Genomic DNA, 23432 nt, shown 5'->3' on the forward strand with positions numbered 1-23432 from the left:
GCTAGAGTTGCTCTCTTGCGGTTTGACTGTTTTAATATATTTGGACACAATTTCACATGGATCAAGGAAAACAGCTTCGGAGTTATTTGTCTTGACTATTTATTGTTTGTTTACCCTTTTTGAAAGTAGACATATTATCTCCATTAGCCTTATTTATGACCCCTTCGGTTATAAAACATTGTAATGGCGACAACGGCAATTTCCATATAAAAACAGTAATTACAACATGCACAGCTGCCACTCTGAGTCTTGCTTTCAGGCTTCTCTATCTCTCTTTCCTGTGCAGCAATATCAGCAATTAATTATTTTCTTGGGAGCAAATGGCCTCAGTGGTTTAAGAAATATGTATCTCTAAGAAATGAGCAGCCCCCTCCACAGACTGCACACATTTAATAATTAGGTCAACATTAAGACTAAGATGTGAAAACAACATCATTCTCTCGCTGTATTTCCCTCCCCGTCTCTCATTCTGTCATCGGCTTCTTTTTCTTTCATCCACCGGTTTTCCTTTTTTTCCACTCCTCATTCTCTGTGAGTTCAAAGGGGCCGCGTGGAGGGAATACAAATGTCCGTGCTGCCGAAGGAGCAACACAACAGATCAAATTACACAGGTTAAATTAATTTAACCCGATTCATTTACCGACCACACAGCGTGACGTTAACAACAACAAATGGTTTGAAGGAGCTACAAGTACTTTACTGTTTATTACCGGCCTCTATTTCTTCTGATGTCTCTGTATAATTAAATAAGCAAAAGAGGGAGTTGAAACTAGACAGTGTGGCACAACGGAGAGCTTCTTCAACCTTTTTTATTGTTCTCCGCCACACAGATGGATATATTGATATATTATTCATAAAACATTTTGGAGTTTAGCCTGAACATCAGATTAATCATGTAATAATTCATAAATGAAGGCATCATCATGCACTGCACAGATATTTTAAAAGAAATATGCACACATTCACATCTGGAAGCTGGAAGCTATTACTTTTGATAGTATCAGTGGTACATCTAACTGAATATATGAAATGAAGTGTGGATTCTGAACAGCTATAAGAGCACATCAGACAATTACATCGTTTAAGGCACTTTCACAGCTACCCTGTTCAATTTGGTGCAAATGTGTCAAAGCTGTCAATCAAACTCTGGTGTGGACTAAAGACTGAGAGCGATGTGTCCGGAGTTTGTTTGAAATCTGCCTGAGAAGGAATCTGATGCAGGTCTTTTGTGTTCTGAAACCAAAATGGACCCACCACAGGATTTTTCTTATAGTTGATGTGTGTACCAGTCAACAGTTTGGACACACTTTCTCATCCAAGTGAATAGGAAGGTACTGGTACTGTACATTATCTCCTTTACAAGTGAGACCTGGCCAAATTGGCAACGTAAAATAGGCGTCATAAAGTTACGTAAAAACACAATCACATCCAACACAACAAAACAGGAACTGAGAAACGTTGAGTTTGCAGTAACCATCCCTCCTGTAACTTTATGATACGAGATTACTCATAAATTTGTCATCACTTATGAGATATGACGTCCAATTATAGTCTGGACTCATTAGCACATACAGTAAGAAGTGCTGCATGACGGTCAGTGCTGCAGATTTCCCCACGTGGGTCCATGTAGCGCTGATGACGTAGGATGACATCACCAAAACTGTCAAGCAATCAATAAATGAGTTACCTGTCAGTATATATGAACTCATGTTTTCAGCTTTTGGTTGCAATGCATCTTTTTTGTTTAATTAAATTTGATCCCACATGGTGATGGCATTAAAGAGAGGTGGTTTTTACCTGATTGGTCAGTAATATTATTTTCTCATAGGATGGCAGACAAGGAGGAGCGCTTGTTTTTCTCCTGTGTGCAGCCCTTACAGTACATTTCCCCTCATTAATTCACGCTCATGTGGCTCCACCTGTGAACTTTAAGGGAAGAATATGATACATGCTGAAGATTGTTGACATCCAGTTAAAGTGAATTAGCTTACAGGGATGAAGATATGATATATAACTACCAAAGAGTGAGTCAAAACACCTTGTCTCGAAAAAGTCCTTTAAAATCACAGCTTTCATTTAAAAAAAAAAAAGACATATTTTATGCTTCTGAAATGATTACACACTTCTGAGTTTTAAATTATTGTGAACTCAATGTTCTCTCTCTGTCTCTTCCAATATCTCTACTCTTTCATAAGGTTTCTCTTTTTTTTCCGTCCTTGTGAGCTCATACTTCCAATGCTGTTTGAAGCTGACTGCTAATTGGCTGATTTTCATTGACATTAAATCCTGCCTCCAAGCAGAGTGAGAGGGTTTGCGCGAGCATGTGGGTGTGTGTTTATAGATTTCCCTGAAAGAAAGAGAGCAACGGAGAGAGAAAATGATGAAAAAAAAGAAAATATTACGTAAGAGACGGAGCCGCGCTGTGCCTCATCATCTTTAGATTAATGTCTGTTTTTATTTGGAGCGAAATTAAAGGGGGGATGCGGGAAGACAAGGGTGCGTAAAATAAAGAGAGGGAGGGTGGAGATGTAGAGAGGAGACACAAGTGGTCATTTTTAAAACAGCAGAACCCATCTTCATCTTTCTTTATCTGTGGGCAAGATATTAATGAGTTTCCAAAGGAAGGCAGTAAAATCTCTAATCTGCCTGCAGCTGAGTGCTCTGCGGTGGATGTAGATTCATAAATTCATCTGGTGGGTTTGTTCATTGTCTTTAGCTGTGGAAGAGCTGTTTCAGTTCAGTTAGATACGATTCAATCCGCAGGTCTTTACACGGTAATAGGATGCTGACATCAGTGTCAACGGTATGGATTGTCTTATTGAATGCAGCAGCGGGCTAACACCACCTGTCACACACGCTAAACAGTATTTTCTTTTATCCCACAGGGGATAAAAAAAAGTACAACCAGAAATTTCTAAGGACTCAGAGGATGTAAACTCTAATTGTAACAACATTTTAATCCTCGTCTTTATGCCTTTTTTTTTTTTATAACAATTTTTCTTGTCTTTATCCACGGTTTTATTTTATGAGCATTTAGTCATTTCCTGTGTTTTAACGGATGAATAAATTGAATGTTGGAAACCTGGAAGCGGCATGATAAAGGTGCAGCTAATTGGGTTAAGAAAGAAGATGTGGATTACTGGTTGGGCTCCCATGTGGGTTAGATAAAGATGGGCGGTTGCTTTATAGTTTGTTCACACCATATGGGATGAGAGCACGAGATTGGAGAGATTCCCATGGTGACAACTTGCAAGGTTTAATAGGATGGCGAATAACGAATGTAATTTACAAACTGAACCAATATTTATCTGATAGGAGTTGGCAATATAGATAAAATCTATCATAGTACAGATACAGTAAACTATAAATAAAAGTTTTGGCTCATTTGATTAATTTAAAGGGGACATATTATGCTTTTTGTGATTTTCTGTTATTTTTATACTGTTATGATGTCAGATGTTAAATGAGGTGACGATATGTAAAAAATGCTCATACTACTACTGCTTGTTTACATAACCATCATGCAAAGATGCTCCCAGAATTCCCCAGAATATAAATATAGACATGTAAATGTGCATATGTCCACAATATATGTCCATTAATCACGCTGCAATGATCAAATAAAACCAGACACATTAACAGTATAGACACAATTAAATATGAAATATTATGCAGATGTTGAACATATGCTGGGAAATCATAGTAAAATGAATTTAGCAAAGACTGAGATTAACCAGAAATCTGTCTCTAAGGATACTGTAGTGTCATGTATCCAGAAGGCCCATAATAAACCACTAATACAAACAGAACACAATGATGCCTTGTGTTTCATAAAACATATCCAGTATAAATATCAATGGTAGGAAAGGATAACAGAGAGAATGAGACAGAATAAAGGAAAAAAGGGAGAATTTCAAAAGAGGAATTCATAGTGGCCCAGAGAGGATTTGATGCTGTGGTTTGAAGGATTATAGAAACGGGTTGGTTTGACGAGATGGCCTTTTAAGTTTATGTGACAACTCACGTGTCCGTCCTTCATTCAGTAGCCTTGCTTCACTCTCAACAACCGCCACAACACCATATTAAGGCACAAATGGGATTTAAAGTGGCTTCTTAGCTCTCCTCATTTTGTAGAGATTATACTTGTAGGGTATTTCAGTAGGAATACTGTAGTAAACATATGGTAAATTTCAGCCAGAGGTGCGCTCATCATTTGTGTTTTCAAATATCGAAATGTTTTTTTTTTTCTTTTGATAATGATGATATTTAAATAAAAAGCTCTTTGAAGAAATTTCTGGTTTCATGGATGGTCCCGGCACTAATGAACTTCCTTCCTCTTCTTGTCGTCCAGAAAATGAGTCAGGAGTTTGAGATAAAGCGTCTGTCATTAGAGGAGCAGAGAGACCGCCTTCAGCAGCAACTGGACAACTTGAAAGAGGAGCTCTCGGCCAAACTCAACATGTCCAATCAGGAGGTACGAAAAGACCCCGATCTCAAGGTGATACAAAAGTGAGCGATCTCATCTCCCGTGATGACGTGATAACCCTCTGGTGATCTCTCCAGGTGTCCCACCTCCAGGAGCTGGTGAGGGAGGGGGAGCAGAATATGGGTTCGGCTCAGACACAGATCAACTGTCTGAAGGAGACTCAGGAGAAACTCAAGATCGAACTAGACGCGACTAGAGCCCGAGTCCGAGAGACCAGCAACCTGCTGACGGACCTACAGGTGAGGAAAATACCGAGGATAAAAACACAAGTATGAGACAGGACTCAAACAAGTGTTATGCGAGTATTTCCTCAGATGTTGGGATCTAGAGAGGTCAGTGGATGCTTGTTAGCATATTTTTGTGGATTACATGACTCTTGTATTTGCTTATAATGCATATTGAGGTGAGATTCCTCCTATAAGCCTTTAGGGGTTTTCTAAATCTCACCGGCACAATTTGCTTTGTCTGTTTTGTTGTTGTGTTTCTGCTGCTTTATTTTACCGTGCAAATAAATAAATTAAATAAATAAATAAATAAGTCAGCGAACAAGTGAAGCCACGCAGTAATTAGGAAAACTGTAGGCATTAATGTAATTCCTCAAACATGTATATTTTTCAATTTCCTGCCAGTGTGAGAAGCAAACTGCAGTGTTCAGTGTTTATCTTGTTATGAGGCTGTTTCATGTTTGTTGTCTGGGCTTTAACAGAGTCTGAGAAACTAATAACCTGCAGAGTCATTTACTGCTGGCGCAGACACTAAGAACAACTGTACAGGATAAAAAACAAGGGTTTCCGTTAAGTGGATTTGTAACCGTGGTGACTTAACCACGTCAGCTGAGCTTTGACTGAGTTATTATCTCTTGACATCTTCAGACAATAAGATTTTTTTGTTGAATGACAGGCTGTGTTTTTTTTTACCCAGGCTATCCCCGATGCTGCTTATTGCACAAACTGTTTTCCACTTATAATCATTGTATTTAATTCCAACATTTCAGTAAGTGGACAGGAGTGGAGTTTTTGATCATATCCACCTGTCAGTCAGTAAGTTTTTACCCACTGCACCTGATTGTATCACACATTTTATGAATCAAAGTGTTGTATCCAGGTAAGATCCAAATCTGATTGGTTTTTTTTGACTACGTGCAAATAAAGGTAACCCCGCCCCCCCAGCCCAGAGGATGTCAGTAATGCACTTCAAACTATTAGTAACCGCTAAAAACATCAGAAGAAGAATAACTTATGCACTTAAGCAGTTCAGTTGCAACAGTAACAGTGTAGCTTGGTGGCTAACAACTAACATAAACTGACACTAACACATGAATGATTCCCATGCACGGACAATGAGCAAGACTTCGCACGGCTCTCATTCATGCCTTTCTCTCACCTGCACAAATCAATCACTGGTTGAACTGGTCAGGGATCAGATAAACGCTAAAACAGCTTTTTGCACTCTCTGTATGATCGGAGCTTTTTTTTGGTCTGATTTTAGTTTAATTTGATTATCACAGGGGACAGAGCGGACCACTACTAACATTTTCACACTTGGGAGGAGTAAAGATTACTTGTGAGACGGATGCATTTAAATCTTAAACATTTGGCCAGAATGTGTCTCAAACCACCTCAAGAAGTGGTTTGTGCAGTCAGATTTCAATCTGTCTCTAGTGCTTATTGGATGTAAATGGGGAAAACATATATTCTAAGAGTGTTTTAATTAGAAAGTAGAGTTCTTGCCAGGGTTAATCCTATCTTTTGTCTTCTGTCAGATGATATTAATAGTCAGTAATTTGCTTCATCACCCTGCACGTCGAGTCAGTCTGTTTCTCAGCCGTTCAGTCTGTCACGTACAGTAGTGTGACATCAACCGATCAGACAGATAAACAAACCTCAGTTCATGGAGTCTGCTGATGGTTTTGCAGAAAATAAAAGTGCAACTCAAAGTTTCAGTGATGGGAAAGAAGAAAACAAAGAAGTAGTGAGAAAGATGGAGGAAAAAAATGCGAGAGCGGAAGGACATTTTTGAATGGAGGAAATCAGGAAATGAGACTTAACTGAGAATTACGTGCGGGACTGAAGGCCAGCTGTGAGATAATGATGATGAGGCTATTATGAGTTGAGTGTCCCTGTGTTTGAAAAGAACCCCGCTGGTGTGAGGAGAGAAGAGAGACAGGAAGTGTGTGGGTGACGGAGAACATGGTATATGTGTGTAAGAGAGATTGTAATTACCCTTAATAATAACAAGAAGAAGAATATTTCTTTAGTAAGGAGCTTCCTAACACATCCAGTAACAGCAACGTGCACAAACGATGAAGTTGAGTGAATAACATGAATGAGTGAAACATAAAAAACTGTGAATAACTGATAAAAGACAGAAAGCGGGGGTTGATAAAACCGACAGAGGACAGAGCGACTGAATAACGAGTGGCAATAAGATGAAATTGCAGAGCGGTGCTCTTTGCTTTCCCACCAGAGCCCGAGTGCTATATAAAGAAAGGGATTTGGACTGTAAAAATGGCAAGCCTAACACAGGATTGTATCTTGTATTCATACTGAGCTTATTGCAGGATAGACACAAGCGCTAAGCCAGCCGAGCCCTGCTTCACAGTGAATTTAGACCAGCTTTTGTCTCACATGCTGTGAACCATTGAGTAGCTTGTCACTTTTATAGAAGTACAGAAAGAACCCAAAATGACTTATAGTATACTTATAGTACAATTTATAGTAATGTGTCTGTGAAATAGTATAATCCGACACTGATAGTTAGATAAATACATTTACATTTATATGTTCAAATGAGTCATTATAAGATTGACAATAACTAAAATATACAGTGGTGGAAAGTAACTAATTTATAGTAGTCAAGTGCTGAACTTTTATACTGCTTTATACTTTATAATTCACTACAATTCAGAGGGAAACATACTTTTTACTTCATCACATTTGTTAAACAGCTGTAGTTACTTTACAGATTGCAATTTTACGTAAAAAAACAACAAAAAAAACATATGTTTATAAAATACAATGCATTGTAAAAGGTTAAACAAGTGTTTTCCAACATTTTTTGGCTTGTGCCATGTTACTGACATTGGAAATGTCCGCATGAACATAATTTCCGTGATCTGAGACGGCTGAGATCGGATTTAACCACTTGAATAATTTTGCTCAAAGCTACAGTAAACAGGAGCTTTTAGGTCTTTTAATGAGCTCATCAGAAGAAGAAAAAAAAAAACCCGGAGCCTCTTCAGCAGCTGTAAATGGCTGACCTGGTGCAGTTAGTTTCTGCCTTGGAACCAGTGCATTAAAAATGCCCAATAGCTGTGGCATTATAAATAGATGCAGAGGTGGGCATTATGAGTCATCCAACCATCAGCTATTGTAATGCTTTATCTGGTCAGAGATACTGTAGCAGTTTGAGAAAATTTCATTACTTTTAGTAGCTTTACATTGTTGTTTTCTACTGTTCAAGAAAACAAGAATTCAGCTGCACTTTATAACATAACCAAAACTTTATTTGACCATAATTTTGACATTTTAATACATTTCACCCATTTTAACCTTTGAATCCTTTATTCTAACCAAGATAATGATTTAATTATCTTATGATTTCCAACCATTATTACTGATTACTGTTGTTACAGTATCTGATCAGAATTTGACACTTTTTCATATTTATGATATATTATGATATATTGAATATATCTCTCTTTGTCTGAGAGGAGCGGACTCTGATAGACCATGAAGTATGGAAAACTGTTATTCTGAGATAATGAGACATTTAAGTCCTGAGCATAAAAACCACTATGTGATATGTTGAGATCATTTAAGATTAGAGTAAAATCTTGTCATAACAACCGTAAAAAACGATCTTGAGCAACAGAAAGAAGTAATAATCTCGAGGAAACGTGAAGTAAAGTGCAAAATTGGATTCAAGACATCCCCTGGTAGCCTACTGGTTAAGATGCATGTCACATAACCGCAACGACACGGTTCAATTCCTGCAGTGGACCTTTGTTGCATATCACCACCCCATCTCTCTCTATCTCCACTTCATTTCCTGTCAACTCTCTCCAGTGTCACTATAATAAAGACACAAATGTAATATTTTTTAAAAGTGTATTTCAGCCTGTTACTGCATGAGTAGTAATATCTGTTGTGACGGCTCAGTAAAACGGGATTTTGACTGATATGCACAATCCTTCGACAAAACAAGTTCAAAACAAGGTTGGAAAACAGGCAGATGGCCAGAGCAGATAGATGGTGATAGATGTCATGATAAAGATGGAACCATAGACGGTCCAGCGGAGTGTTATGTCTGACATTTTTCACCTTTTTGTGCTTGTAGGAAGAGATCGAGACCCAGAAACAGCAGCATGAGGCCAGAGTGATGTCCATCAGAACAGAAGAGAAACAGAAGATGGACAAGATGGCAGATGACTTGGACCAGAAATGGAGAGACGCACTGCGGTAAAAAAAAAAAAAAAAAAGAAAAGAAAAGAAAAAAGAAAAGTTATTCTCTGTCCTCATGTATCTCTCTGTCAGCCTGTCAGTCTCACGCTCTACATTTGTTTAATCGCTGTCATCTCGCCTCCTCTCCTCCACAATCACACTTGTAATTAGCATAACAAGTCGACTTGTTTTGCCAAAGAAATTCATGGATATTAATGAGAATGAATAGCAAACAAACACAATCCGAAGCACAGCGGCATACAATATTTACAGACATCTTTTAGCAGGACAAAATGAAGCAGGGTGAGCACACAAGCACAAATATAATACATTTTTATCAAACTCTCCTTCTCTCTGTAGTGAAGAAGTGCGTTTGTTGAAGGAGGAGTTGACTGAGGAGTATGAAGCAGACAAACAGGCAGCGCTGACTCAGATCTCCCAGCAGAAAGAACTGGAGATGATGGCTGCGAGGGAGGGCTGGCAGAGGAAGGTGGAAGACCTGCTGGAACAGGTAAAACATACGTACTTATACTGGTTTTTGAAAGATGGTCATAAAGTTCATCAAAGCCTCTCCAATAGATGAAATGTAACAGCAATATATTAAGTTCTTTCAAGCCATATCTGTCTATGAGTTACTGTAAATTATCAGGGTTTACTGTATCTGAACCATGCAAATGATAACTTTAATACCACAAATAATCAACTTGATGTTTTCAAGTAAAACCTTCATTTTCTTCAATTACAAATTCAGCAGATCTTGACAAGAGCACCAAGCTGCGCTGCCACAAACCATTTGATCTTATCCTTTGTTGAACTGTTTGAAACATCACTGTAGATTAATATGGAAATGTCTTCAGAAACTAAATATATTATGAGTCAGCGAAAGGCAATGAGGTCAGAAATATTAGCAAGTATTTGGAGCAGCTTTAAATTTGGATAACTGAAAGTTTTCAGGTTTCTTTTCTATCCATTTCTGACATCTTGGTCATATGAAACCAGCAGAGATGCTCATAAATGCACAGACAGCTGAAATAAGAACTTTTTTTACAATCAAACATCATAAGTACCTGGGGTATTAGTGAAGGTAATTTGTATAGTCATGCAGACATAGCCTGGTTCCAGCCCTCTAGATTGCTGCCTGCACGTCAGATTTACAATATTTTGATGAAAATGAACCAAGCAAGGATTAAGAATCGGGACATCATTTTGTGCCAGAACCAGAATTGGCCAAAACATCAACATCAAAGTTAACTGCTATCTGCTTAGCTGTCGACTGAAAATGACTTGAACAGGATGGATACATCAGTCACCACTGATTGATTTGGGCAAAACAACTCCCGTCCTAAAAAAAAAAAAAGAAGCAGCAAACATTAACACAATGTCATATAATTGTCAATACATTCGTTTATTATCAGATTAATCAATACACTGTGGCCTTACAGTCAGAACAGCAGAGATATCAGCTTAAGTTAGGTGCTGAATTCAGCTGATCTGTGTGGATGTCTGTTTCTTTGTGTTTTCAAGAGCTTTATAAAGTTACATGTAGTCCGTTTGATGTTTTTTTTATTTTCTATATCCTGCTGTTTAGCTCCAAAAGCCACAGTATAAAGTACGGATCACATGCACATCATGCTGCGACCAGCACACCTCGCTTCACCTACTAAATCATTCACCTCACACACGTGGCACTGGCAGACGCACGATCCGTTGCGTTCACATACAATTTGACCATTTCAGTGATCGACAGTGGTAATTTTTTGGATCAAGGATAACAAAGATGAATGTAGCTGAAAGCAGCAATTTCTGTTCCCTGGCTTCAATAGAAATACCGTAGGGTCACCCCCAATCCTGACCTTCATCCCTTGACCCCAACCGCTTTTGGGAACCACTTTGATTGACAGCTCCACACGATGTTGACGCCTGGAAACAGCCCGCAGCAAAAAATAGCGTCTGTCCAAGGAGAGCTACTGTACATCTCACATCTAATCTCAAAGGCTTTGCTGCCTCTCACTGTGTCTCTGTGAATGTGATTAACAGTGAAGCCATAAAAAAAAAAAAACAACTTTACCTGCTTTATAATTCAACATAATTCCCACAACAACAGTAAATCAGCCTGGAAAAACCAAAAGGATTTAACTTCTCTTCCTGTGCTATTTTTGGTCTGATTTCACTGTTCTTCGCCAACAGCAATGCAGAACACCTTCTGTTTTTTAATTAGCTTTTTTCCCAAAGCCATATCCCTCAGCCATGTGATCCTCATATACATATGTTTGCTGTACATACACATACATAAGAACTTTATACTCACACACACACACAGGAGAAACAGTTTGAAATAAATTCTTTTCTTTGCTCAGAAATACATTTTTTTTCCTCATAGCAACGATTACTAGAGAATTTTCCTAATGGGAATAAAAATGGAAATGAGAGCTGCTCAGGTCAGAGTTTAAGCTCTGTAGCAAGAGAGAGAGAACCATTTGACGCCAGGCTGAAAGCTCAGACGCTTGTCTACTTATACTCATGTAGCCGTCCGTGTTGAGCATACTGCCTCTGGGTAATTCAGAGCTCAGCTGAGTCACAACTGAAATGTCAAAGAGGTTCGTCCTGATTTTTGCCAAGACGCCGGTGGCCTCAGATAAACATTTTCTGACAAGCTGGAGGCAGCAACCAACAATGCCAGCTTGGCAATTTTTCCAGACGCCCCCTCCCTTCAACCCGATGTGTGACGAAAGAAGCTCAAGACGCTACTTTTACGCACAAAGGTAAAGGAGCTGTCTGACTTTGTAGGAAATTTTCCCCCCATTTTTGTCTGCTTCTACAGCTGTCCCACCATGCGAACATTTACTGCCGAGAAATCAAAGTTTCCTGAGTTCAATGTATCCCGAGGAAAAAGTCTGTATATCTGTGTCAGCGCTGCTATGGACCAGTGCTGTGATAGGCTCCAATACACCAGAATAAACAGGTGAAGAAAACCCATAAACATGCGCTAAGACAATACAATTTTTAAAGACTGGAAATAGAAACTTAGACTCGAGCAATAATTCCAAAATGGCTTCTTTAGTGAGTGTTATCTAAATCTGCCACATTAGTTTTGGGAACTGTGTAAATGTGAGTCGCAGTACAAAATGTTACATTTTACACTGATCAGGCAGAGTGGCTGAAAATAAACATCAAACAATGTCACAGACCAAATACCTAAGGAGCTTACACTGTGTGTGTGTGTGTGTGTGTGTGTGTTTTGTCACATTAAAGGGCTTTGGTGAATTGTGCTTTTTCATTTTCTTTTTTTTAATTTTGTATTTCAGTTGCATAAAGACACAGCCCTCTGTGTACATGAGTGTATTTGCTTCAGAGAGAAACACTAAATATGTCATTGTGATTTTTTGTATGTGTGGTTTGATTCAGTACTGCATTGATCACTTTAAGCATAAATATGCCAAAGTTTTATTGTTTATGCATACATATATTAGTATATATTGCAATATACATATGGTTCTATGTTTGTACCTATGCATGTAAGTTAACATGTATGTATTTATATTATACAGTGAGTGTGTATGTTATAAGATATTATACCTTGCATGTCCTTTCTGTTTTTATTTTAAAGGAGAATTCATTAATTCAAGTTAGGAAAACACAACCACATTATATCAAACTTCATTCAAACTCCAAGGACAGTAAATACTTAAAGAAAGTAAAAAAATTTTCTCAGTTCTAAGTAGCCAGATATATCATGCAAATCTGGTAAAATAGTCAAGTAAATATATGTATACTGTATATATATACCGAAATGTGCCTATAATAATCTCTAATAATTCCCAACAGAGGCAGTGTGCAAGATATGAGCTGAAATGATTTGTCAATTAACTGATAAATTGATCAACAGAAAATTAATGGACAACAATTTTGATAATTAATTAATCCTTAATCAGCAAAAGTACCAAAATTATCTAGTTTCAACTTTCAGTTAGAGTATTTGCAGCTTTTGTTTTATATAATTTTTGTGAAATCTCTGGATTTTTTAAAAACTTTTTATCAGACAAATCAAGGAAATTAAAGACGTCACCTTGGACTTTGGGGAACCGTGATATGCATTTTTTCAACGTTTCAGTCTGTCCGACCTTCACCGGATACATGTGCAGCATCACAGTGCTTCCATATATATACACATGTGGGAGCTGCCTCAATCATCCAGTCAGAGGACCACAGAGACTGGTCTGGCTGATGAGCACCTTGAACTTACTCAAAACATATGCGTCACCAGTCAAACGGATGCTATTGTATGGATTCATTAACAAATTGGTATTCATGCCCTTAATTATGCTGATTGGATGATTGAAACAGTTTCTATAAGTGTTGTGATGCTGCCCATTTACCTGATGAAGGTCAAACAGACTGAAACATTGTAATCTAATGAATATTTCAGCAGTGAGAGAGACGGTGTGGAGGAGTTTTCATTAATGAATTGATTCCAATGGCCTCCACCTTGCTGTTCTTTACTGCTGCTACCATCATTACAACTCAACACTTCTTGCAGAGATATTCCACATTAAAAGCCTTCCAGCAGGTTAAATGACATAATACTTCTCATTATCAGTCGGCTGTAAATGTGAAACATCTGCAGGAAGTTTCACTGCCAGAAATTTCATCAAAGAAAAAAAAAGCAAAATAGAGGCAATTTACATTAATTAGCAAGTGCAAACTGTATATACGTTATAAAAGAGAAACTTAAAGTAGCAGGATGGTATGACGCAGCTATGTTGTTGATGGATTTAATACTGTGGAAATGTATGTTTTGCTCAATTTATCATTTGATTATTTCAATCCCCACTAAGGTTTTTTAACCAGCTGTTATTTGTTTTTGCTGGTCACACCTGGCACACATAAATAGAGTCCCTCCAAACTTTTTAATTCTTTAAAATTGACTTTGGATATTTGCTTTACCTGATAAGTCTCTCTTTTTATCTGTGTTTTTATAGATAAAGTTATGAAAAAGTAAGTAACAGCAGATTGCAGAAATTACAAAGTCAGTTTTGAGTCAGTTTTGAGATAACAAGTACAAGAGTCCAAACACCCAAATTAATAAGATTTTTTTTTTTTTTTTCCAAGTTTTGAGATAAACAGGACAAAATCCAAGTCTTCGCAAAAGTCAGGACTCTTGCATTTGTCAATAGCTGGTCAAATCAAGCATTAGCTTAGTGGATTTGATGGACAAGACATGGTAACCACATGTTCTGCTTTAAGTAGAAAAGAAATGATTTACTGCATATGAAAGTTTCTAGCTGGGTGAAGTGTCTGTGTCGTCGTTATCTATAATGACTTCTTTTTTCATTAAGATGTTTTCATTACAAGGTTCCAGCCTCAGGCTTGTATTTTCTGTTTGTGTGTGTGTGTGTCAGTGTGTGTGCGTGAGTGTGTGATTAATTAAAACACTGGGGGATAGACACATACTGGTTATTTAAAGTATTTCTACCTCATTAATCTTGTACAGTATGCCCATCTATATTTCTGTAAATGTAAGAATGATTAATTGCAACAGACAGTTAGTGGACACAGGAAGGGAGGATATATTGTACAGGTCACCCGTCTGTCTTTTTAAATCTGTATTCAATGTAGAACCCCATGAACTTCATCCTTGCCCTGCTCCTCATCCTCTCTTTTTAAATCCATCTTACCTTACATTTGCTAATGTAGTACTCCTACGGCGCTAAATCCTGCCGGGGATTTAACTGCCGGAGCTTGAGGAAGAGTGGCGTGTGGAGGACCAGAGCCGTCTGTCTGAGAGAGTTCTGCCATTTACGGCCTCTTAGGCCTCTAATAGTTCTGATATCTCCTCGAAAACAAAACTGTTTTGTACGCCGTGATGGGGCTTATTCTGGTTGGTCTTGATGTTATTTGGCTCTGTGTGCTGATGCTCGCCGTCTGACAAGCTGTCAGCTCGCTGAGATGAGCAGCGAAATCTCTAACTGCAGCAGTGTCTGGCTCATATCTGTGTGTCGATATCACCACCAGTGAGTACTTGAGACTGTCTCTCTGCATTCAAAACAATATGTTGGTTTCAAATCAGAAAAAAAACTGTTCTCTGAGATGTGTTACTCAGGAGGGAAAACAAAGAAAAAGTAATGATGTTTTATGTCTTTGTGTTGACCTAATTAAATTTGTGCATTCAATTGAGCGAGTTGCTCCTCTCCTGGAGACAGATATTTCTTATACAGCTGAGGCCATTTGCTCTATAGGGGAAATTAAATGTGTTGTTGCTACACAGAAATGAACCCAGTCAGAACTGTAGCTCAGTAAGCAATTGTTGGTTTTATATGTAGGGTACAGGCATGCTGACCTGGTATGTCTGTCTGACCACATTTGTTTTCTTTACTTTAAGAAACAATACCAGTAATTATATCTACCCTCGTCCCTGTATCTTTCTCTTCCTCTCTCTACTCTTTGTCCAGATCTCTTTATTGAAACAGTCTCTGGAGCTGCAGTTGTCTCAGTCGCAGTCAGCTCTCCAGCAGCTGCAGTCTCAGTTCAACCAGGAGAGAGAGCTGCTGAGCCAACAGCTGAAAGGTAAGTTGACATCTGTCGATACCATATCGAGACAGAGGAAACCGCAGCCATATGTCGACAGCAACAGCAGATGGAAATCGCAGTTTTTTAACTCCAAATCGCAGCCAATCTGTTGACTCGACATGCTTAGTCATTTGCAAAGTGTTTAGAAGTTGTTTCTAGGAACCAGAGTTGACAGTTAGAGCGTTTCTGTGACTTTGATGTGTCTGAAACACCCGTCGCGGTTGAATGACCAGTGCCGAAGATGGCCAACTGTGTTATATCTGGTTCTTTGATAAAAAGCCAAAGGGATAAACGCGTCTACACAAAACTTAAGGCAAGAAGTCAACTGTGACTCACAAGGCAAATTTCGGTACGAAACATCCAATCACAGAACTTCAAATTCTGTTAAATGTGTTGCTGTCGTTGAGCGGAAGCTAAAGATCACACTTTGTAGAAACACAATGATACATTTACTAGTTTAAGATCAGTTCACTTTCAGATTCTGGGAAAATTTTGGATGAATTTGACAACTGTGGTTCCCAGTTTTGTTCCGAACGACTACTTTGATTGACATTCCCACTTCAATCAACACACGTACGCCTCTCCAAGCTCAGTGAGAGTTGTGTGTGAATGACGGAAAAACATCGGATGGGTAGAAACAAAAATGCCTCACTTGTGTTTCAGGTGTATTTGTGTTTTAATAATGTCAGGGAAGTTATATGACGTGTTCCCACCGTATTTCAAGTGTATGTTCCAAAATCAGGCCAGTGTGCCTGTACGATACAAGTCAAAAATAAAGATACATAAAAAATTTGAAATAAAACATCATTCAGTGCATCGTAGTTGTCTTGTCAAGTTCTGTTTTGTCATTGTTCCCAGAATGTCTCCTGCAACGGGGTGACTGGAACAGATTGTCATGTCTTCTGTCTCGTCAAACAGAATAGAAACTTGTCTGCTTTTGAAGACAAAGCGATGTATCAGTGTTTATGTTTACAGCTCTGTCTCTTTGTGTGTGTGTGTGTGTGTGTGTGTGTGTGTGTGTGTGTGTTTCCAGAGATGCAGAGAGAACATCAGAGGAGAGAACACCGATTACAGGAGGCTCACTGCTGTGCCCTCAGCACCATGGAGGAGGCCAGACAACACCAGATCAGGGTAGGACACACACACACACACACACACACACACGTCAATCATACCTGCATGCAGATGTACATTATTTATGTTGAGATTTTTCATGTTTACTGCAGTCTCAGTGTGTGTGCTAGTGTTAAGGCTGCACTGTATTGACAAAAAAAATCTTCTGAATATCATATGTATTCATTCACTCTCAGAACTGCAGGGGGATGAGTGCCAGGTCACTGTGACCTGTACTCATGCCAAACATGTCAGCCCACCAAACCAAAACAGGAGACATCTGGAATGGCGAAGTGCCACATACACACACTCGCGAAATGGCAAAGTGCCACACACAAACCCATAGTGCAGAGACGCCCATTCACATTTGGTCAAAGTCCAAGATAAGTGAAATTGAGAAATATCCCATTCTTCTTTAGAATTTAGGTTCGCCAAAAAGTCTGGTAAACAGGATGAAACCCGTCACGCAACACGAACACACACACACACAACCTGTCTTCAGTATAAAAAGGTATGTCTCGTTCTGTACTGTTGGAAGATATATCTGACTACGTTGGTAGTAGGGCCGCTGTGAATAAAGAGATTCCCCATCTGACACCTGTGTCTCGACCAGCTGTTTCCTCTTTCATCCACCTCTTTCTGCCACAACAGAACTTTTAGAGTAAAAGAGCTCGTCACTGGGGCAGTACTATCAAAAGAAGAACTTTTTCAATGCAGTAAAGTTGTCATGATCCCTCACCGGCTTCACACCAATTAAAAAAACAGACAAATGGATGAATGGCCTGAATGCATCTGTAGGATCATCACAAAAGTATCTCTTCTTCAGAAGTTGCATCACTTGCACTATTAAGTAACATCCAGCATTTTAGTAACGTTATGTGCTTATCTGCTAGTAACATCAGCTAACCTAACCTGAAGTGTTTCTTTGAAGGAACAACAGATTTATGGAATAAATTCATCTACAATCCCACTAAAATTAGACAAGAAGCAAGAACAAACAGCAGGGACAAACCATGAAAATACAACTTTTAGTTGGCTATCTTTTGTGTTTAAAGGCGACTATCATTTAAGAATGAGTGCAGGATTAATGAATCTTCTCCACTAAATGAAAAATTTTGCATTACCCAACACTTTAGTCGCTCGTCTTTAACTAAACCCGACAGTTTTATTGAACAGTAAGCGCAGCTATGTTCAAACACATGCAGTTATTCCTTCACTGTCTGTTATTTTACCACAGAGTATAGGAGCAGGAACACTGTGACTGTGATAACTGTATACATAAAATATGGAAACAGCCGTAGCCTCAACATACATAACATACATGACTTAAACTAGACTAAAATGTTTTTAGTTTGTGTTGACTAAAAGGAGACCAAATCTAACTAAACTAAAACTAATACAATTTGTGTTTAAAACATTTTTCGTGGCCAAGCCTCAAGTGCAGTTGTACAGAAATGTGCATGGGATGGGATCCTCGGTATGAGCTCTGATAAATGGAGGATTTTCTCTGTCATGTAACGTGATTTGTTGTCTGAGGATTCTCTACTGCACAACATTATCCTGGAGTAATTCCCTCCTGAGAGGAAATTATAGCCTTATACAGTTCGGGAAGTGCAGTCGTCACTTGTGCAATTTGCAAGGTTTTTTTGTTAAATCAATTTATTCTATAACAGACAAATTATTTTTTCAAGTGTGTGTGTGTAGAGGAGAAGTAAACCACAGTATTAGTTGTGAGTCTGTGAGTGATTAGTCACTAAAACTACCAACACAACACAGAGGACGCAAACGATCCCACTGCTGAGTTAATTGCAGGTAAAAGATTCATAAAGCAATCAAATCAGCTGAGAAAGTCCTAGCGTTGTAAAACAATTCATTAGGTTCAGCCACTTTAATTCTCCTCATTTCCCTGTTAAACGATATTGAAAATGAGCCAGGATGTAATGGCTTATTGTTGAGTTGTTGAGTTTATGGGTGAAGCTCTCTTATAATTACATCGCAGGCAGAAACATTTGATGCAAAAGGAGTCATGAATAAGATTTTTACCGCCTCATTGAACAAAATGACACTGCGTCTATGAGTGGATGTTGTTTCCGTTACTGCTGGTTGAAGTCATAGATCACATAAAACCTATATGGAAATCAGAGTGTTTAATAGATCATTAAATACCCCAAATAAGAGACATTTTAGCTGATTAACCCAGAATTTTGCTAATAGGACAAGACAGCCAATCTTCCGAAAAGAGTTTGCCTTTTTTCACGCCCCTGTACATCTATGTTGTTGATTTTCCAACAATATAGCTGATAAATACGATGCTTTTTGTCAGCCAACTCTCAAATATTTTCTCAGAGCATCCTCATATTCATATACCAAGGATGGCTCTCAAACTACTCACTGCATCACTACATTTTTTATTTTTGGTAGCGTTTGTTAACATAGCATATATGTCCTTTTCTCCTCCTCTCTGTCCTCCCTTTTTCCCCTCCCAGGCCCTGGAGGAGCGTCTGAAGCAAGAGCAGAGGGAGGAGGTTCATGCTCTGAAGGAGGCCCACAGGAGGACCTTCGATATCCTGAGACAGCAGTCAGACCAGGAGCTGCAGACGCTGCGATTTGAACTGGAGGACGAGGGGAAAGCAAAGCTGGGTAAATGATACTAAACACATGTACACCTGCTTTGGACTTGTCTTTGTTTGTAGCCATATTAACTGGGTTTCTATCCAAGATGGCAACCTCTCTCTCTCTGTGGCATGGTTTTATACTGCAGCAATGATTTTTCTGCCCACAGTGAAGATGTTTCTACCCACTGTGATGAACTTTCTACCTGCTGGGCTGATGCTTATATTTGTAGCGATGTAGTCTGTAGGCCCCTATTTCATCCTTCCACGCTGTTAAATGGAGAAAAAACACAACTGATCATGGGAGTAAATCAGCAGATCGCATACAAAAAGAAGCTTACTCACATCTCACATCCATGCAATTAAATAATAAGCAATAAGCAGCTCCCACAAGGCCTAAGAATGAAAAAGATATGAAGGCAATCTATGTTATATGGTGTCAATTTTTAAAAACGATTTCACCGATTAATCCTCTGTGATCTGTGAACAGACAAAACTGAACTTTTTGTTGGAAGTATTTTAAATGAACAGTCTGATATTAAGCCGATCTTGAGAAAGAGATTTTATCTGTTAAAATTAAGAAGTTTAAAAGAGTCTGAGATAACCACAAAATACAAAAGCTCTACTTTTGGTGGGAAAGGATTTTCAAAGAACAAAGAGGATCCTCACCTGAGATCAGAGGAAATCCTCCTGACACCTGACACCCACGCTACAGAGCTAGATGAGCTGAAATCAATATCATGCTATAACAATAGTTTTCTGATATATCTTATGATGATTATACTTGTACATGATGTACACGGTGATGATGTTTCAACCCTCAGATTACTTCTGATATTCCCACACTGTCCCACTGTCTCTCTCTCTTGCAGCCTCCCTCCGTGCAGAGCTGAACCACCTCCATGCTACAGCTATAGAGCACCTGAAGCAGATCCACCTTAAAGACAACACTACCGTCAAACGGGAGCTAGAGAAAGCTATGGAGCACAGCCACCAGCAGGTAACTGTGAAAGTTTCTAGTGATAGTTTCCCCACTTGTTCTCCAACTGAAACCTAACTACTTATTCTCTGTTGTGTTAATATGTAAATCATCTAGGAACAAGAGCTCCTGGTCCGTATCTCCGACTTGCAGGCAGAGGTGTGTTCCCGTAGCAACCGCATCACCGATCTGGACCATGAGATCCACTCTCTGAACGAGACCATTGACACTCTGACCAGAGAGCTGGAGCTGAAGGGCAAAGAGGTGCTGCGGGTCCGCAGTGAAGCTAACCATCAGATAAGGTAGTACTCAGTGTCCTCAAATACCCCTTCTATTTTTAAAAATGATATGTGAAATTGTGTTATATATGTGAAACAATTATTGTTTTATGTTCTTCATATCATTAAGGGATGCAAAATTAAACCATGACTCAACAGTAACTGACCCAGTTTGCAGACGACTAATCCTGCACTCATGTCATATGGGAATAACTATCTGAACAGCTTATGATTAAATGCAGCAATTTTCATGCTTTGAAACTCATCTACACCATGACTTAGTTTCTGCTCAGTTTCTGATCAACTTTGTGAACTTTAATTCACACGTTTTACACCAAATTACAGTAAGTACAGAAGAGTCATTTCGAGAGTAATAATCATTTGATTTTAGATGTGCTTGCAATAAACAGATTTAAAAAAGAGAGGTCAAAATCAAAGCAACAGAGGTTGGGATATCCAGTCTTCCTGTCTCTAGTATGGGTTAAGCCCCTAAGATAGTGGATCCTACATTTCCCATAATGCAATTCCATAGTATCTTTCATTATACCGTCCCTGTAATGCATCTCAAACTCCACATCTTCAGTTTATAACACAAACTGTTATAATTCTTGTCTCCAAGCCTAAGCTGAGATAAGGGTATCAGGGTTATTTGCTCACTTAAGAAAGCTCCTTGAGAGCCACAGAAGACATTATAAAACTGTTTTCACAGGCCAAGTAGTGCTTCCCAAGATATAAACTGACCTAGATGTGTAAAATTAATGGAGTGCCCTTTTAATGCCCCTTTGTTGATGGTGTGTATGCAGAAGAATCCCTGCGGTTAAATGCTACAGCCTATGGGAAAGTTTTTAAAAACATTCCTTATAATCGCTGATAAATACTCTGCGTTGAAAAGAGTGGCAAAACACAGTTTCTTAAAGATAATAACACAATAAATGTTAAGTGGAGTGAAGCGTGGAGCAGGTGGACCTAAACACAGGAGACAGGAGGCAGCAGGAACTGAAGAATACTCTTTAATGGAAGCAAAGCAAAACTGAACAGGACAGAACAAAACTGAGCTTCACTGAACAAAGGATCCAACAAGGCTGAACTGAAAACCAGGACTTAAATGCAAACTGGAATTAAATGCACAAAGCAGGTGTGAAAAGAGAAAACACAAAAGGCAATAGCTGCTCTGGGCTGAGGACAAATCAAAAACAGAACTTCATCCTTGAGCCAAATAAAAGTCCACATTATAACCATGCACAATCCTCTTTATATATAAACCGTCATTCACCAAACTGTCCTGGAATTACACAAATATAACTCAAATAAGTGCACACATCACACTGAGCAATCACAGCAAATAAACTTCAGCATATATTGCTGTTGATAAAAACATGAATAAATCGGTCTGTCAAGCAGAGTTGCTGCATGACACAACATAAATCGAACTAAAAGACAACTGCAGCTCTGAATAACATAACTAGTGTTATAGTTCACTTGAGCACTTAGTTCCAATGAGAGTCAGTGTAGAAAGCGACAGTCTCTCAAGTGGTCGTTAAATATAATCTGCAACCTCTCTTATCTGTCCTTCCCACTCAGTCCAGTCTTAAACAGGCAGAAAAGCCTGGTGGACTGGTGGAGGGACATAAAGCCAAACTGGGACAGAACCATAACAATAAAGTGTTTGATAAAAAAAAAAAAAACTATTGCTGTCACTTGTGATACTAATATTTAGTAGCTACTGTAGTCATGCAAACTCTAGCAGCCTGTGCTCTTAACTATGTCTGTTGTGATTCTGGTCCTGCTTATCTGCAAGCAAAGACTGTTTTCTTAAAGGAAACTTGAATGCAGCACGCTCTTTATTACTTCCTTCCACTTAGATTGCAGATAAATTAAGACTCTGGTATTAACACAGTAGCCATGGATACCATTTCTTTATACCATTACAAGGGACCCCATGTTCAGTATATCTGTATACTGGGTCTCAGCTGAGTTCAGTTTGCAGCTGCACATCTTGTCATCCTCCTCTATAATTTAGTAAAATGTAGCATCAGTCTCATGGTTCTATACTAGGAAATTATTAGCAATATTCATGAAGAGCTTCTTTTGCAGTAAAAGTGATGACTGTCTGTGGGTTAAGCAAGGCACCACCATGGTTGCCGGTTCTATTCCTGCTATAATTAAATAGCTAATTGATACTGATACTCACTACACTTCAGAAGAATGCATCCAGCACACGTTACATGTCAGGTTACTTTATGTTTGGATGTTGCGTCATGGTCTATTTATGAATTTTGTCTCTCTGTCCTGCAGGGCCCATGAACAAGACTTGGCGAAGAGACACGAGAGAGACCTGGGGGAGCTGAATGTTGCCCATCATAGAGAAACACAGATCATGCTGGCTGACTTCAACAAAGCCCAGGAGGTTCTCAAAGACAAGATTTCGGCTTTACAAATACTGTAAGTCACAGAAATGTGTCTAGTTTCTTATGTTGCTCCTTTTCACATCTTCTCATAGTCGTCTATTCTCCGTCTTTGCTAGCAAAAAGCATTTCTTTCTCCTTTATAAGACGCTTTGTAATTTTGTAATAATGTTAAGTACCTTCCTGCCCTCCTTCTTCTCTTGCTCCTTCATGTGTCACGTCTATGTGTCCAGGTTGGAGGGGACAGAGGAGAAGTTAAGGAACAGAGAAAGCCGACCAGAAGACCTGCATATTATAGCAGAGCTTCGAGAGATGGTCACCGAAAGAGAGGCTCTGGTCAAAAAGCTGGTGGTGAGTAGATGTGGTAGCTTCATGGTGCATGAGGGAGGAGGGGGTGGGGGGATCTTAGGATAATGAGTATAGTGAGAACAGTTGAAACAAAACATCCACAGAAACTCATTCTTGCTGCATAATCCTTTTCTCAAACACTCAAATGTGGTTTCTGACTTTTTAACTGCAGTCAGAGATATCACCAGCTGACATCACGACT

General features: G+C 38.9%; 1 protein-coding gene across 2 annotated transcripts in view; it reads left to right on the forward strand.

The window, feature by feature from the left end:
• The window catches only part of LOC122976325 (protein FAM184A-like), a 56488-nt gene that overhangs the window by 19600 nt on the left and 13456 nt on the right, over positions 1-23432 (forward strand). For both annotated transcript variants that reach the window (XM_044344733.1, XM_044344734.1), the window contains exons 11-21: positions 4352-4474; positions 4564-4725; positions 8825-8946; positions 9289-9439; positions 15378-15492; positions 16529-16626; positions 19095-19248; positions 20093-20220; positions 20317-20501; positions 22773-22919; positions 23116-23233. In XM_044344733.1, coding sequence (XP_044200668.1) covers positions 4352-4474; positions 4564-4725; positions 8825-8946; positions 9289-9439; positions 15378-15492; positions 16529-16626; positions 19095-19248; positions 20093-20220; positions 20317-20501; positions 22773-22919; positions 23116-23233 — 1503 coding nt within the window. The remainder of the gene's footprint in view (positions 1-4351; positions 4475-4563; positions 4726-8824; positions 8947-9288; positions 9440-15377; positions 15493-16528; positions 16627-19094; positions 19249-20092; positions 20221-20316; positions 20502-22772; positions 22920-23115; positions 23234-23432) is intronic.

Source organism: Thunnus albacares, chromosome 24, assembly GCF_914725855.1.
Source record: "Thunnus albacares chromosome 24, fThuAlb1.1, whole genome shotgun sequence".
Classification (NCBI taxonomy): domain Eukaryota; kingdom Metazoa; phylum Chordata; class Actinopteri; order Scombriformes; family Scombridae; genus Thunnus; species Thunnus albacares.